General features: G+C 35.6%; 2 protein-coding genes across 7 annotated transcripts in view; one reads left to right on the top strand and one right to left on the bottom strand.

Moving 5' to 3' along the window:
* Window positions 1–18,073, bottom strand: part of RPS16 (ribosomal protein S16) — a 321,098-nt gene that overhangs the window by 159,295 nt on the left and 143,730 nt on the right. The gene's annotated exons all lie outside the window — the stretch shown is intronic.
* Window positions 1–18,073, top strand: part of PPP1R12A (protein phosphatase 1 regulatory subunit 12A) — a 122,803-nt gene that overhangs the window by 78,469 nt on the left and 26,261 nt on the right. For 4 of the 5 annotated variants that reach the window (XM_075747431.1, XM_075747422.1, XM_075747440.1 and 1 more), the window contains exons 9-15: window positions 3,292–3,419; window positions 6,504–6,719; window positions 7,519–7,613; window positions 10,577–10,699; window positions 12,568–12,729; window positions 13,174–13,350; window positions 17,074–17,164. In XM_075747431.1, coding sequence (XP_075603546.1) covers window positions 3,292–3,419; window positions 6,504–6,719; window positions 7,519–7,613; window positions 10,577–10,699; window positions 12,568–12,729; window positions 13,174–13,350; window positions 17,074–17,164 — 992 coding nt within the window. The remainder of the gene's footprint in view (window positions 1–3,291; window positions 3,420–6,503; window positions 6,720–7,518; window positions 7,614–10,576; window positions 10,700–12,567; window positions 12,730–13,173; window positions 13,351–17,073; window positions 17,165–18,073) is intronic. The other variant, XM_075747449.1, reaches the window with a different exon arrangement.

Here is an 18,073-nt window from a genome sequence, read left to right as displayed (position 1 = left end):
AATTACTTATTTAATATCACATTATACGGAGTTAAGTATCTTAAGTTTCACTTATTCTTTGCATTTCACTAAACTTGCAATCATTTTAAAGCAAATATATATATGTCTAAAGTCAGGTCATAGCAGAGATATCAAACAGATGTCTTTACTGGTAGCTGTTTAGGTTAAAGCTATTAACTTACTTATTTGACTGGCTTCTTAATAATTGATATTTTTAACTAAATAGTTGGAATAATGTAAGACTGAAGTAGCATGTCAGAAAACATTGAAGAAGTTAGAAGATCAAATCAGAAATGAAGGCTTCATAGCAGTGTTTGCTTGAGCAGTGTTTGCTTGTGGAACTGGTGTAAAGATGGGAACAGCAGAAGTGCAAACATTCTCTTTTGTTCTTGTAATTACCAATTAATCTGGCAGTCTTTATTCAGGTATTCATAAAGTAACGGTGCATATATTTTCAGTGTGTACTGAAATAAACTTTTAAAGGTGCTGTTTTAATGTTAACAGTTATTTCATAAACAACTTCATTTCAAGAGGAATGTTCTTTGAAAAGTTGTATGCAAAGAAACACATTGTTCTGTACTTCTCTCTTCAAGGGAATTTATGTGGGTTTTTTCTTGAACAATTATCAAAGTCTTAAAGCAAGTAGTAATCTAAGAACAGCGTAGCATCTTTTTCTTACAAATCAGAAAACAGATGTTAGGCAATCAGTGTTTTAAAGATGTATGTTCAATCCTAATAAAGAATTTTAGAATTACAGTGCAGCAGTACAATAGTTAGACATAGATGTCATTAGAAATCTCTTCTTGATATTTTATACTTCCGCTTTTTAACATAAGTAACCCTTTTTGGTGAGCTGTCAGTTCTCATTTTAAAACATTCTTTCTAATTTCTTCACCTGAAGAGATAACCCTAAGGAGGGATCTTAGAGCTAACCAATACATCATAAATATCTAACATAGGCAGAAATAAAAATAAATTGTGAAACTGAACTATCTATTATGGTTTAATTATTTTTGTATTTTCAAATAAACCAGCATTTCATTGTTAAGCTGTCAAGCTTTGTAATTAGTCTTTCACCTTAGTATACTTGCATCCCTTATTTTCAGAGACTGAGCTTTGATAAACTTAAAACACTTGTAATGTATAACATGTAGTAATTTCTCAGGCACTGAGCTAACTGTAATGTCTCCTGAACTTTATGACTCTGGTAACTGTGTTCTCTTCGTTACCAGTAGATAGTTTGTGCCAGGAAAATTTGACTGTGACACAAGAATTAATTTATGTAAACTTTGGGTTTTTTAATATCAACAAGGCTTTATCATACTTTATTTGGCAAGCTAGACTAAGCTTTTCCCTGTAGAGCTGCATCTCTAAGTTCCAAGCTTGTACTTTCCCTTTTTTTCCCGTTATTCAGCTTAAGGTAGTTTTCTAGTGAAAAATTTTAAGATTATAAAGAACATTCTGATTGTAAAATATTTTAGCAGTGTTCAATATTCTGAAGTACTGGAAACTGTGATTTCTAATCTATTGGGATATTTGAAATGTTTATCTAAAACTTACATTGTGGTTCATTGATTATGTGAAAATACAGTTTAAAAATAAATACATTTCTATCTGTAAGACCAAGAAGGGAAATATGCATATGAAGCTAGCATCAATAAAGGACAGAGAAACAAGCTGAAAAATAAAATTTTCAGCCGTTCAGGTGTTTTAACTAACTTTGAGATAGCTTAATATTTTTTGAAAGTTAGTCAATATTAGCTTGATCGTGCATACAACTATGTTCTTGCTGTTCTTGAAATAATTTCAGAATACAGTTGTGAAAAATCCATTTTTCTCCTTACATGCTTTCACTCCTGATAACTTTTTCTGTATATTTTAAAGCTGTATATCATTAATTTGCACATTTCCAGCAGATCTGTCTGTACATCATCTCAAATCCTACTGTCAGTCTGCATTGCCCTATTGAACTTTTTATCACCATGACCTAGAAGTTTACCACCATTTATTTTCACTTGCATTTAAAAAGAACTTTCCGTTAAATGCACAGTTAGTCATGTAAGCTGATTTTTCAATGGTTGTATATTTACTGCATAAATAATTATTCATAGCTTCTGTTCAACTATGTCCATAACTAAACCAAGTGTGTAACAGCAATACCATTAATAACACGATTTCCAATCATAGATTGGAAACCATAAATTGGTGGAATTTGAATGTTAGAGCGAGAATGCTGTATGAAAACATTGCATACTTTCTAAATTAACTGCTCCTCTGCTGTATGGGTAGTGTAGACTTAAAGGTATGTTTATAGTAGGGCCAAAACCAATGGGGATTGAACCCCGCATTGCTCCATACTGCACAGATAGGATGTAGCATCCTACTCCAAAGAATGTGCAATTTGAATAGGTGAAACAGAAGTGAAGTGTAAGATTATGAAGCTCAAGCAAGTGCAGCGACAACAGTTGTACCACAACCGTGACACTTTCTGGATGTTTGTGTAAGAGGGGTTAAGGTACACGGACAAAGGGACAGAGGAAGAAATGTGGGCAGGAAGGACAAAGCAGAAGGGAGTAGATTAGGTAGACAGTGAAACTTAGGCAGGAAAAACAAGGGACAAAGATGGAATGAAGCAAATCGGAAGTCAGAGCTCTGGAAAGCAAGTCCCTGCCTCAGCTTATTCTAGTGACCAGAATCCCTGGCTGGGTTCTCTGTGCAGTTAATTATTTCTTTGCACTCAACATACACAGTTATCCAAAATAAATGTTTTACTTTGTATTAGCATCTTCTGTAGTTCAAATTAACTATTACATGCCAACATACCTCCTGCTGTTAATTTTTTATGGTCATTAGACATCTGCTAAAATATAGGCTGTCTGGAGAGGCTGTGGAATCTGTCTCAGAGGTTTTCAAGACCTGATTCATCAAAGCCCTGGCAACCTGGTTTGTACTCAATATTGACCCTACTTTGAGTAGGAGGTTGAATTAGGTGACCTCCTGAGGTCACTTTCAACCCAAATGATTCTGTGGGTCTGTGTCTTTGCATCTCTGAGTGTTTAACACTTGCTGAATAACACACACACAAAAAAAAAGTTATGTGCATGGCTGTTATGGAAGAAAGATGGACCTAAGATACAGATTGGGGGTGAGGAGGGAAAACACTGAGAAATAAAAAATACTGTTCAAAAAGTTGACTGTCGAATTTCTTCAAAAGAAATTCAACTCTGTGTTGTAGAAGTGAAGAAATTGTGAGTGAAAAATTAAAATTAAACTCTCATAACTATTTTGCAGATAAGACCAAAACCTTGGCAGCTGTAACTAATAACGCAAATACTACAAGTACACAATCGGCATCGGTAGCTGTGACAGCGCCTTCAGTAGCCGGTGGCCAAGGGGCACCTACATCACCTGTTAAGAAGGTAAAATAAAATACCTTTCTCATGATTTTAGATTTGTGTTCTTCTGTGTAAGCATGTGTTTTGATTCTTGTGTAAAAAGTAGATTGGGTTATCCAGTGAATTGATGAAAATAGGCACAGATTCCTAAAATATTTTGTGTTTTTCTGTAGAAACTGTTCATTTGTTTAAATTTTTGAATGGTTTTGATTCTAAACAGGGATCTAAAATACAGAACTATGAAACAGATGAACATAAGATCCTTTTAAAAAAAGGAAAAATCTGTTGCACAGTGAGTGGAGGTCTTGTTTTTCTGAAGCTAAACTTCATCTTTTGAAAGTCTTTTCTATGCCAGACTCCTCCAGAATTTTTAGAAACTACAGTTCTATTCTGTCTCTGTGGCTATATTTGTGATGCAGTTAAGATTAAGACAAGGGAGGCAGGCGTGACTTAGGTACTTTCAGGAGTAGTCAGCTAGTGCTTAGGCACAGAAGTTGAAAATGATACCTGAAATAAGAAGTAGAAAGTACTGTAGGTCCCAACCCTGATTTCAATATGGTTACGACCTCATGGAAGAGCTGGAGAATTAGGACACATGATTTAATCAGTGCACAACTCAAAAACACACCTAGCAAAGCCATATTGCATGCAGGAAGCTTTTTACAGCTTGATGTGGAAAGTTAATTGGAATGAATTTAAGTTTTGCTTGTCAAAGGGAAAATATGTATGCCTACAGAAAAAAATTTGCAGTAGATAATAATGCATAGTCAGAAGGTGGTACAAGTCAAACCTTTAAAATGTCAAAGCACAATGGATAGTAAGCCAGTAAGGTTTCATTTGCCAATCATTACAGCTTTTCTATACACATCATAGTCAAAGTGTAACCCTCTACTGATGCTTCTGAAAAGCATGTTCAGGAGAAATGGTAGCCATGATATATTGAAGTCACAGTAGAAAGAGAAGACATATTGCTGGGGTAATGGTATTTTATTTAGCTCCCAGGAGCTTATTGGAGTGATACTTTCATACTCACAATAGAACCTAATGGTGATTCATCTTAGAAAGTATACTTTAATGTAACGGATGCAGGGAATATATTGCCCATCTGCATCATATTATGTGATACTGTACAATAGGGTTGGGCCAACCTTCCTGATCCCAAGAGCTGCTTTACAAAAATCATTGTGACTGATGTCCACAAGATTGATCTCAAAAAAACCATGACAGCAAAAGGGGAATTGTGGGCATGGCTCACCGGCAGGAATGACTACTGTTTCCCCTCGCTGAGCATTGTGGCTGTGACAGCTAGATTCCAGGGTAATTTTGTGGCATTAATCTAAACAGTTCCTGCTGGCTCAATAAGAAAATTAAGGTTCTCTGTCATGGAAGCTGCATTTGCATTGCTCAGGAGCTGTGCAGAACTCAAGAGCCACAAGTTCTCCACATAAACCATAGCAAATGCATGAGAGAGGGAAGACGTTGTGAGTAATTGCTGGTTTGCTGACTGTGCCTAACTGGAGTGAATTTAAATATATAGTGTGAATTTTACTGCAAGGAAATAGACCTACTTTACGTAGTTTATTTTTTTAAATCACTTAGTAATACAAGCATTTGTGACAGTTGGGCCGTTTAACTGATGTGCTCTCACCCAATTTTTTTACTGCACTTCATTATCTTTGCACGCTGGAGATTCTAAGATTTAACTCTTCAAACACTTCATTTTTTCATGTAATTGTCTGACCTTCATCTTGAAGTCAAAAGTTTCCTAGCATGTCCCTTCCAATCAATTGATTTCATATTATGCAAAATCCTTTTTAAGGTATATGACTTTCAGCAATAGGGTGTTACCAAATTGTTGCTAACTGGGGTGTGATCAAAATCTGTAGCTACAAAATAAATGCACATTTATATCAAGACTGATCATCTTGTAACACAGCATGTATTTGTGACCTAGAGAAGCAGTTGCAGCTCATATCAATGAACAAAAAGGCTTTAAACTGTTTTTACTAATGAAGGGAAAACAGCACTTTATATGTGATCTTGCACCTGCCTTTTCAGGTTTGCACCATCTGTGCTACTGCAGCTGCCTTTCTGCTTTTACACCATAGATGGCCAAACCGTATGTTGCTCACAAGTGGTGCAGATGCAGTGTACTAGGCTTGAATTTGGGTTAGTCTATATGTCATTCAGTAATGCTGCTTTCTGTCTGAGGGTACTGAAATAGGGCGAGTTTGGGAGTGAAGGTATGGGTTTGATAGCTAAGCCAGCATGGGATGTGATTGAATGAAATATGATAAGAAGATAAGAGTATATTAGTATGAATCTTCCAGTACTCTCAATCATATGAGGATTTAGGCCATAGACCTTGTTAGGTCAACAGGCTTTGCTGTCCTCTTCTCTGCAAACTGTAATTCTGTCTCTGAATTAGCTAAACATGCTGTGTTGTGTTTAATAAGCATCTGTTACTAAGTTGTTAAGTCTCTTACTGCTTTTTGGTATTTTGTGCTGTAATGAAGAGCTGCATAACATAAATGTAGGAACAAACTATGTGGTTTTAAAACAACCTTTTGTTTCTATTTTCGATTCTTTCAATCTTCATCTTTGTCTTGTCTTAATTGGCTTCAGTATGATTTCATTCCTCCTATCATGCCTGTCATGGAGTCAGTAGATCCTGCATCATGGAGGCAGGGCTTGCGCAAAACTGGCATTGTTCTTGTGCCCAATAAGGGTGAAAAAACTATGGTGAGGTTCTGGTGTGCACAGGTTTGTGTACTACAGGTTGCAAAATAACATATTTAATCAAAATGTTGATACTGGATTTGCATGTTTTTAAGTTTGCATCTCATGATCACAGTGTGTATTACAAAGTGTGGGTTTTTCTAAGCTAACTTATAAAGGAGTAGTATACCTTGACCAGTCTTACATTTCTTATCTCATTAACTAATTTAAGAGAAGAGTGCATAGGTTGTCTCTCACCACAACTCCCCTATGAATTCAACACTTCTGTGATTACTAAAAACAGTTGTGTTCCCAGACCTCCGCAAGGAGCATGAATTACCACAGGTAATGTAAATTAATAATATAAATTTATTTACATGTGTTTTATAGTTTCCAACATCTACAACCAAGGTTTCTCCCAAAGATGAAGAGAGGAAAGATGAATCTCCTGCTTCGTGGAGGTTAGGTCTTAGAAAAACTGGTAGTTATGGTGCACTTGCAGAGATTACTGCTTCCAAAGAAGCTCAGAAAGAAAAGGACTCTGCAGGTGTTATGCGTTCTGCTTCAAGTCCTAGACTTTCCTCCTCATTGGACAACAAAGAAAAGGTAATCATTTTCAGTGTGAAACATTTTGAGAAACTGATCTACCTTACTTAGAATAGATGATTATGATGTATTGTAGAAGTAAGAAGTTCTCTGTAGACTGTTTGACACATGTGGTGTTCACCAAAATTCCTAAAAGTTGAATTATGCAGCTTCTGTGGAGTCTCTTGAAAAGTGTAGTGTGCACCTTCATTGCCTGGTGACCTGATACATACATAGGTCTGGGGCTTTTCCCTTTTTGAGACTTGCAATGCTAGTAGTAGTTTTTACAGTTAAGGGAGATCAGAGCTTTGATAGTTTCAGCATCACTTGGAGAGTGATGTTGAAAGAATCTTACAGAAAAGGAGTCTCTTCTTGTATTCCATAGTCATTTTTTTATTTACAAACATTTAGGTCTATAATTAAACATGAATACTAAACCAAGTGAAGGACTAATTTGGAACAGGTAACTGAACAGTATAGAACTTGTGGTTCTGTTTCAAGTACAAACGTTCAAATGTTTTCAGGATTAAGAATCATGCCGTGCCCTATTCTACTCTATAAAAATACTAAACCAGTTGCTTTCAGTAGTCAGAGTTAGAATTGTACTGCACTGCAGTAAAGCAGAAAAAAGAGAAATCAGGTCATTTGCATCACTGGAATGAAAACATACAGTTTCCTTTTCCTATTATAGTCTAAAGCTTAAAACTCAGTTGTATAATCAGGTCACACTAAATACAGCTGAAGTTGTCATAATGATGATTTTCCAGCCAATAGCAGTATAATCAATAATAGTAACGCTTAAAAAATACATGTCTTTTAGGAGAAAGATGGAAAAGGAACTCGACTTGCATATGTTGCACCTACAATACCAAGACGACTGGCCAGTACCTCTGACATTGATGAAAAAGAAAACAGGTGACTCTGAAGTTACAATTTCTGTTAAATATAAAATTACTTGATTTTTAGAGTGGCTGACAAACTTACAGATTTTAAGACAATGCTAATTCATAGCATTATCCTGCTCTATAGATTATGTTAGTCTGTAGGCTAATCCAATTCCTGAAGGGTTTTGATCTTGTACATTATAACCACCCTTCTTAAAATGCAAATTATTTTATGACAAGAGCAGAACTGGACAATGAGTGTTGTCTTCTTGGGAGAGAAAAAATTAAAATCCAAAATACGAAGTCATAAACTTTAAGTTATTGAAGGATGCTAAAAGCATTTTACTGCTTTGTCTTGAGCCATGGAGTGCTGCTACTGGGCTCCATTATTACTTCTGATAATAATAAAATGCTGTGTTTCTTACAGTCTTTGCTTAAAACTGTATCGTGGAGCAGCAATGATTTACAAAAATCATAGTTAAGTTACAAAAGCAATTCTGTTTTTCTAGTGTACATGTTGACCTTTCATCTTCTTTTGGAGATTTTTACTTTCTTTGCTGATATTTCTTCTGTAGCTTTCAGTATAAAACAAAAAGTTCAGGTGCATAGGCTTGCTCCTTGTTAGGATTTGGGGTACTTTGATGGCATATTTACATTGTCAGAACCTTCCCTTTTTTCACTTCTCTCCTTTATTGAGGTTCTGCTCAGACATTTTCTTGAGTTAATATAGAATGCATAATACAAAACTTAGAAGTCCCGAATGTCATTTCCATTGGGTCCTACCTAGATAGCTGGATATTAGGTGACCTGAACTGAAAATCCTCTCATTGCTCAAAATGTGCTATTACAGTCATTGTCTGTAAGACTGATAAATCTCCTTATGTCTGAAGAGGAGCTACTCTGTTGCTACCTTTGAAAATGGTTCATTTCTGCACAAATGCAAGATAAATACTAGCTTTTCTTATGCTTGCAGAATGCTGTTGCCTAAGTTTAGTCTCTGGGTGACAAATTCTGTTTTGAAACAGCGATATTCCAGCTCTCACGCTCCCCTAAAGTTCAGCTTAGTTTGTTAGCATCTCTCATGTTACTTGGCCAGATTTTTTAAATCTGTATTTCTCTAACAGGGCAGTTTGTAGTTTCTGTTTGTGCTTATCATTCTCTGGAGTACTGTATTCTTTGAGGCTGAGTTTTGGGTTGTTTCTAAGAGAGATGATGATGATTATTATTATTTTAATTTTTATTCTTTTGAGCTCTTCTCAAAAACTCTTGTTCTCCAAGTGTCTTAACCAGATGTTACCTTAAGATTGGGATAAATATTTCATTACATTTTTATTTCTTAGAAGCTGTTACTGCTTGTAACAAAGGGATTAAATTTTGCTTCAGTGTTGAGGTTTATTTGTGTCCTTGATGTGCCAGTCTTAACCATCATGGCTTATTCATGGACACAGTTCCAATAGCATATTTTTCCTCATGTGCATCGGGTGAACTGGGGTCATCAGTCTTGTTAGTCCCAGCGCTGATCAAACAGTTGACCTGAGAACTTTCTGTATTCCTTGGTGTACCAGAGATGAAGCCTACTTTTAGACCAGCCTGTGTCAGCACCAATACTTTGCCTAGTGTATGATGTGGCAGACAACCCAGCTTACTTGAAGCCGTAAGAGATTTTTGACATTTAGTCTGACCTTCTCTACATTTAGAATTTAACCACCTGCCTCACAGGTGCCTTAATAAATTATTAAGGTTTCTGCCTTTGTCCCAGATCTCTGTCCTTGTTGCTTATCTTAGTGCTGAGTTCTTGTTCTACCTGTCTGAACACCTGCTCATCTGGCTTATCGATGATGTAGTGTAATCCAGCTAACATCCTACTGTGAGTAATGGAAAGGACTTTCAAGATGAATCCCAGCTGGGCTTCTAGAGTAACAAATCTCAGGCATCCAGCCTCGGTCGAGTAGCCAATGGTACAGCAAAACTGCTGGCAAAGAGAAACTTTCATTAATTATTAAAAAATTGTCATGCAGCAGGTCCTTTCTGTGGTAGATGATATATGAGATTTTGTGTTTCTCTTTGGTGGTAAGAGATAATGCTGCACTCGCTTGTGTTTGATCCTTTTCTAAAGTTGTTTCTGATGCAGAAGTGCTAGCATAGAGTTTTGTGCAAAAAGAGATACATTCTGAAGGCCAAAGGTATCTGAACGTAAAATACAGTTTTACAAAATTTTGATTTATTTTCCCTCGCACACCTGATTTCCTTTTATGTATCGTTTTGTGAAAGACTTTTTTTTTCTTCCTTTTATATGAACTTTACTTCAAACCTTGAGCTGATTTTTTTTTTTTTTTTTTAGAAATTCAGTTTTTGGCATCTCAGGGTAGTTTTTCTAAGTAGATTTTTTGCAAGGTTATTTCTTTCTGCTATAAACTGCAGCAACAGGCTGGAAATTCCTTATGACTAAAGTAATGTCAGCTAGTGATACGTGACAGGCCACTCAGGAATGGCTACTGCAGGCCTGTTTACACTAGTCTACAGTATCATGAGTTCTAAAGGCTAGTCAGCTTTTGAACTTCTCATACCATCCAAGAATGAAAAAAACCCCATGAAATCAATTTCTAAAAAAAACCAGTACTTTTCCCTTTACTGCACTGGATAATGTCAGGAGCAGATAGAAAATCCTCTTTTTCCTTTTTTGAGAAAAACAAAGCCAGCAATGGTCACAGATAAAAGCTGATGGTTGATTTCATGTTGATTAAATCCTCTTTAGCAGTTTTTCTTTTGACGCTACTTTTCTATTATGTTTCTAACAGTGTCGGTATGAATGCAGTGTTTTTCCACAGCAGCTTGAAAATAATTGTCCAGACAGGAAATTTTATGCTGTTCCGCATGTTTATGTTTATTTTAAGTGTGTTATCCAGGGCTTTAATCTTTAATTTGAACCTCCTTTTCAGCTCGCATCAAGAACAACCTTCTTTAATATGACTTTGATAAAATGTTTTTTTACAGGGACTCGTCTGCTAGCTCAATACGTGGTGGCAGTTCCTACACCAGGAGAAAATGGGAGGAAGATGTCAAGAAAAACAGTTTGAATGAAGGTCCTACATCATTAAACACAAGTTATCAAAGAAGGTATGGGATTTTTCTCTTGTCTCTTTTTTTATCAAAATAAGCTTACTAATTTAAAGAAACAAATTAGATACTCAATCACTTTGTAAGGACAGTTTAAAATTGAATGGTGACATGTTAAAATGTTGTTCAGGATAATGGTGAAGTATGTACTCACACTTGTGGTGATTTTAAAGCTATATACCATTTTTACTAGCTTAGAGTGTTGCAGCAACTGCTATAATTAATATTATATGCTTCCTTTTTCCTATTGTTTATTGCAGTTTGAGATTCATTTGACTCCAGATTAGTTCAGTAGCCAAAGATAACTATTTTAAACGTTGGAATAGAAGATATTCTGCTTGATGTCTGAAAAGGAGAAAAACATTGTCTCTGTTGAATTTTGGGTTTGCATGACAGTATCGGAGGTCTTGGGCTGCTCTCCATAATGGTAGATTGTAGCCACACCTGCCTGGAGTACGAGCATCGTAGAACGCATACGTAAAACTAACTTGACTGCAAGGAAATGATGATTAATATGAAAATAGTTTTCAGGTGTGTGTGATTCTTATCTTGCAGGATTTTCTCATAAGGAATCGTATCCTGCAAACATATACATGATTAACTGTACTCCATTGTGTAGTTTCAGTGTAGCTGTTTGAGTAAAGTTCTTCATTGGAATTAGTGGAGCAATAAATATCGAAAACGAGTAGATCAAAAGAAAATATTGTCGTTCAGGTAGCTAAGCTGAATGTTGATCTGTGCTGATGATGTACATGGTGATAGGTACTTAACTTTTTTTTTTTGTCTCGACATTGATGTTATCACTGGCATGTAGTCTGGCTGTTTCATACAGCATAACGCATCTTACATCTTTGTTAACCTCCTGCCTTAAAAAGAAAACTCAATGTTCCTGACTTCAGGCGTAGGAAAGATGTTGCACAGGTTTCCTGTTCCAGATGGAAAATATCAACAGTTGATGCATAAGAAAAATCTTTGCATGTTAGCTTTTATCAATATTTATGCTCCCGTCTTCAAAAAAAATGTACTCATCACTTTAAAATTGCACATGGTGCTTTAATGGTGTATTTCCTTAGTTGTTCTTGTACAATTATTTTTTCTTTATCATTTTAGAATTGATAGTAATAGAAAAAATGGTCAATTGCAGAATGACAAAGAAGCATCTTTCCTTAAATCTTTTGCAGTTAGTAATATGATGCTCTGTCTGTCGTAGCTGTGGATTCTGAGGTTTAGTCATGGGCAAACATCCTGGCTTGGTAATGCAAAATTTGTTTAGCCAGAACCAGTGAATAAAAATGTGGAAACCACTGGATCTTCTTTGCAACTTGAAGAGCAAGAGAAGAGCATGAGTGGGAGGTTAATCTTTCTGGGAATGATTAAAGTTTTTTTTAAAAATAAGCAGTACATTTAATTGGTTGAAAATTTTAAGAGGAGTGATATTGATGACATTTTCTTTTCTGACAAGCTGTGGAATAAAATCCTGCATTTTCTGAGGTATTCAGTGTGGGTGAAACAGCAGCTTAAAAATGGGACATTAGGGGCCCTACGTGAATACTTCAGTAGATGCGATCAAGACAGTCATACATAAACCAGTGAGATTCCATTCTTTATCTGCTCTTCTTGCGGAGAAATGGTTCGAGACTAAGGGACACTTCTGCTGCCCTCTGAAGTCATAAATTGAAAGTTCTAGTCAAGAAAATAGTGAAGAAAATGGCTTTTGGAAATGCTTCTTTTGCCTCAGAAGTTTTTGAGACTCAACTGAGACTCAGAATACATGGGCAGGAATTTAATGGATCATTCACAGCTTTGTGATATTTTCAGGAGCAAAGATGAGTAATCTAGTACACTCATTGTACATGTCTCTCCTTCAGTGGCTCCTTTGGTAGAAGACAAGATGATTTGATTAGTTCTAATGTTCCAAGTACTGCATCAACAGTTACCTCTTCTGCTGGTCTTCAGAAAACACTGCCTGCCAGCGCAAACACTACTACAAAGAGTACAACGGGTTCTACTTCAGCAGGTGTACAAAGCAGGTAATGGCACCAGCACACTTCTTTTTTTCCCTTTTTTTTGTCAGGTCTACTGTGTGCTTATGTATGTGCATGCGTTCTTGTTTAGTAGATCCTGGGGTTCTGGATTTTTTCACTTTCCCGTTAAATTTGTTTTAATTTTACACAATTTGGCTCAAAAATTGTGAATGGCTTTCTACTGTAAAGTGACAGCCATGGTGGCATAAAAGAATAAATCTATTGTTAGAAGGGCGTGAAGAATAAAAGTTCAGTTATTGTGAACTGCTCAATTCTTAATTTATTCAATTTAATAGCTCAAGTTGAGCTTTCATAGTAGAGATATTTCTCAGTTCGCTTTTAAAAAAATCCATCCCTCAATTTACATGTTATTAGTTGTTTAGTAAAGTGCTTTCATTGTTTAGCTGTTTCCTTTTCTCTTTTTTTGTGTTGCTGCTTGTTATGCTGTAGTACCTCAAATCGTTTGTGGGCTGAGGATAGTACTGAGAAAGAAAAGGACAGTGTTCCTACAGCAGTGACCGTTCCTGTTGCACCATCTGTTGTAAATGCTACAACCACTACCACAGCCATGACTACAGCTACTTCTGGCACTGTGTCCTCAACATCAGAGGTCAGGGAGAGACGGAGGTGTGTAAAGGTCCTAAGAGTAATGTTGCTCTTATTCAAAAGTTATATTATTTTTTTCTTATTTAAAGGAATGTGTTGGTGGTTACCACAAATTTGGATAGTAGACTATGTAAAGCAGCATTGTTTGCTTGTTGTGTATTGAAACAACTAGCTACGTGCCTCAGTTTATGTGAGAGCATGGTACTGGTAGAGACCATTCGTGAAATTTAAACTTTGATATTGTATATTTTTGACTGGCCTTTGGTTCTCTTTCAATATGTGGTGTTTTCATATTTGTATTTCTGTTAATAGATTAAATGAGTCCTCTTAAAAATATCTGTAATGGAACGATGTAAAAAGACTGGATTAAAAATAAGAAAATCAATAATTAATCACTTACTACAAGTACAGTGCTGCTGATTGAGCTACTGTGCCCCTGGCGGTATGCTAATACGTTACAACGTAGCATTTTTTCAGTCATTTTGTGTGCCTGGCACTAATGAGAAAAGAGTATTGAACCCAACACATTCTGTTTATTTTATTGCATCATTTAGGGTCTCTTCTACTTGAAACATAATATACACTTGTAAATACAATGGTTTAAGAGTTATTCAGTATGAAGAATGAGTACGAAGTGGATGTAAGTCTTATTTGAAGAATATGGTGGGTTTTCTGTTACAGTTACACGGAGGATGAGTTAAGATTGCATATTTATGTTTCTGTAAAGAGTTGTTAAATGCTATTTATGGAAGCAAAAATAAGAGTTCACAAGGTTGTTAATTCCTGTTAGCTTTCCCTGGGTGGTTCTTCTGGATGTTTATAAATGTTTATCCTTTAACCTTTTCGCTGAAATGTAAGTTCAGATTTCTGTGTTGCTCCTGTAGTAATTTTGAAATATAACTCCTGTATCAGTGCCAAATGTGTGTACCACTGTACGTTCATGGAGGTAATGAAGCTGTTTGTTGTTACAGAAGAAACCTGCATTCTTTTAATACACTTAAGGCAGCAACAACATTCCTTATAGCTTTCGACCTTTTTAGGATAGTCTGTTTTCCATAGTCTTTCTTTAATACCCAAAATTGAGATGAAATAACTTCTGTGAAATAGGGATTTATTATTTTTTTTAATTCCCCACAGTGATTCAGGAGGTGCCCACAAGTGCTTACAACCCATTTCAGTAACAACCGTAGTCAGAATCTGCATTTTCCTTAGTGAAATTTGACTGAACCTGACAAATCAAAAGCAAAACCAACAAAACGTATCTTTTTTCAAAAGTAGTTTCAATTTTAAAGTGCAAATGCTATTTCAGTCTTATATGAGCTAGAAAAGCAAGGAAGTTTAGCATTAACGCTTTTGCCGTCTCGTTTGCTCACTAGTGTGTGTATACTAATGCGCATATACTACATACATTTTCGATGCCTGCAGTTGGCCTGAAATTCCTTGTTTTTATCTGACTCCGGGCCAATTGTGTAATACACTGTTGCAGGTGCGTTCTTGATGGCATATTAAAATATCCATTAAATCTTAGCAATCAGCAAAACTGGAATAATTACTGTGTGCATGTGGGAAGGTAGTGCTCTAAATATCAGCACATGCCTGTCTGTATATATACAGATACATATGTGCATCTGTATGTTTGTATGCACATGAAAAACTTGTCTGTATATGAAATACTATATGCTAAATATTTGCTTAAGAAATGAAGTTGGTTAATCTGCATTTATAGACTGAAAGTATGTATTTAGAAATTATGTTTGAAATAATATTTCAAAGAATATTTGAAAAGTAAAGACATTATAAACTACTTTTAGTAATGAAGCATGTAAAGGTGCATACTTTTGGAATAGCTGAAGAAGCTATAATCTTTATCTAATTTTTAGAATTGGTTTAGAGAAACAGGGAAGAGAATGACAAATTTGAATCTTTAAATCTTTGTATCGTGAATAATACTGGATAGGTAACCTGCATGGCATGCACAAGGGATGCCAGGGAAGGGCACATCCTACTCTGACAGTGCCTGTAGTGCGCACCTGGCAAGCTGAGAGTTTTCTTTTTCCCTCAGTGAGGTTTAAGGTATTTCAGATTTACTGGAAGGTAGGATTATGTACACCAGTTACTAAAGAGCAAGTTATATGGAGTAATTTGTAGCAATTTTCAAGCTCTAAAGATTATACCTGCTCTGCAATCAAAACCTCCTAGGTAGTTAATATTTCAGGTCTTATTAGCAGCTAACAGGCACCCTTTTCCTAATATAGAAAGGGCCTAGGGCTCTAGGGGAATGGAAAGTCTATCAAAAATGGGATTTGCAAGAGAACAGGATAGGGAAATCAAATTAATATAGTAGATTTTTTTTTAAGATGTGTCATAAGACAGGAGATGTTTCTACATTGGTAGGTATAGCAGCTAGTTGTAAATATTTTCCTGTGTTTTGAGGGTAATTTGTTTAGTATAGAACATGGTTAGTAATCCATAAGTCTGTGTAAATGAAGTTTATTTTTAACACTTAGAATTCTTTTAGAACTGTTTTTAGTATGTGCTAAGGCTAACAAATGTATAATTAGGTGACCAAAGAACTGCTCTTTCCATAGATAAATGATTTAAATATTAATAGGTGATGGCTTTTGAAACATAACCACTAGCCAATTACTGAATCATTCGCCAATTACTCTTAACTAATGACATTTAAAAATATAGAAAATCAGAAAATATTACAGAATCTGATGCTACTGTGAATGCAGCTAATTTTATGATCTAAGGACGCTCAGAGAGGTTTTGTGTTTAAAGCAACCTTTTAGCAACCTTCTGATTTTGCTTCTTCCAATTTTTCTAATTTTTAGCTAATCTAAGGATTTAAAAACAAGTTAAACTATAACAGCATTCTGAGATATTCTGTAATAGAAAATTAGCAAATGCATTAAAAACTTACGTTCTTTCGTGATGGTTTTACATGCATGCATATATACATGCATGTTATATACATACATATATATGTTATATACATACAAATCTATACATTTATGCATGTGTAAGTATATTTTTTTTTTTTTTTTGTAACACCAATTAACCTGGATTAGAGAATTTCTTTAAAGAGTCCAGGCCTTCTGTGTCTACTTCAGTAGCTTTGATTACAATTACCTGCTTTTACTTTGCAGGATTTTTGTGGGTTTCATGAGGATTTATTTTTAAGCCCAGTTTTTTTCAAAAGGAGTTAGATTACTCAAAGCATGGATGATTCATGTGAAAATATGGTGACCACCTCCTCAAGGATTTTTAATCTCTGGTACAATAGATGGTATAATTAGGTTTTCTGCATTAGCAGTACATTTAGCTTTTAATAAAAGCCTACAAGTTATGTTAAAAGTTAATACACACACGCGCGCGCATTTTATGTATAAATCTGTAACTGGCTGAATCTCTGAGGTCTTCTACTCCTATGTTAGTAGACTAGTGAAATACCAAAAAAGCTTAAGTTATAGTTAGAGAAAAAGGTTAAAAAAAATCCAAATTAAGTAGGAAAACACTTATGCATTTTAATTGAGTTCCAAGGCTGCTATCTTGATGAGTACATCAGTATGCGATCGATGAAATGCCTAAAATGTAATCCATCTTATATAGTTGAAGATTTTTTCCTAAGTGCTTTGGTTTTCAGTCATATTGTGTTGTGGGTGGGTTTTTTTCCTGAGCATTTAATACATTTGTACAAAAATTACCGTTTGCCAATTTTGTTTGTAATTAACTCTTTAGATCATACCTCACTCCAGTACGGGATGAAGAGTCAGAGTCCCAAAGAAAAGCTAGATCCAGGCAAGCAAGACAGTCTAGAAGATCTACACAGGTATAGTTTTATTAAAGCTTCTATATTTATGGAAACAGACCCATGTAGCTCCCTGACTACAGTGAATTTTTAATTTCCCAGTAAAGCTCCGAATAAACTGATGGGTCTTCCTGGTATAAAACAATTTGTACCAGGTGAAATAAAGCCTCTTTTTTTCCCCTTTCTTCCCTGAAAGCTTTAGAACCCTTCATTGTGTACTGAAAGTTGCTTTTTCTAATCCCTGAAGAGTGATTTAATACAAATTTGAAAGCACAGACTCCTCCACTGAAAGGAAGTTTTTGATTGCATTATGGTAAAATGGCTTACTCAAGTAATTGAATCTGAAGTTATGTAAATGTTTAAATCTAAGACTTTGAATTCTGCAAGAACTAACAGCTGTATGCTTCTGGCTGAAGATTTAATACTTGAGAAATAGGAGTAGCGTACTGTATTTACTTCCATTTCTAAGTCTTTTTTTTCTGTGCATGGACTGTTGAAGATAATGTGATTGAGCTGACCAACATATGGATAGCTAATAAGATCCATGGCACAGAAAAAAACACATTCATCCTAGTTTCTGTGGACACAGAAGAGTACTAAGGAGGAGGGTTTTGTTACTTGCTAATAATCTAGAATCTAACTGCATGTCTCCTTTCAGCATTTCTCTTAGTTTACATACTGATATATTCGGTGGTTCTTCCCAATTTCTGTCAGAACTACCTCATACTGAATTGCAACCAGTGCAGTCCTAACATAGGGAAGGATGTGACAGTGGCAAAATAGATTATCTCTAAATGGTGCTTGAACATTCCTTGGGCAGTGGAGCAATTACCAACCACTATCCCCTGGAGTGTGTCTTGTGTCTGCTGGCAAACTGAGAGTAATCATCAAATAGTCCCTGAATAAAACAGCACAAAGAAATACTTCAGT

The sequence above is a fragment of the Balearica regulorum genome, chromosome 1 (assembly GCF_011004875.1).
Source record: "Balearica regulorum gibbericeps isolate bBalReg1 chromosome 1, bBalReg1.pri, whole genome shotgun sequence".
In the NCBI taxonomy this organism is placed as follows: Eukaryota; Metazoa; Chordata; class Aves; order Gruiformes; family Gruidae; genus Balearica; species Balearica regulorum.
Note: the sequence above shows the minus strand (reverse complement) of the source record. Positions and strands in the feature narration are given on the sequence as shown.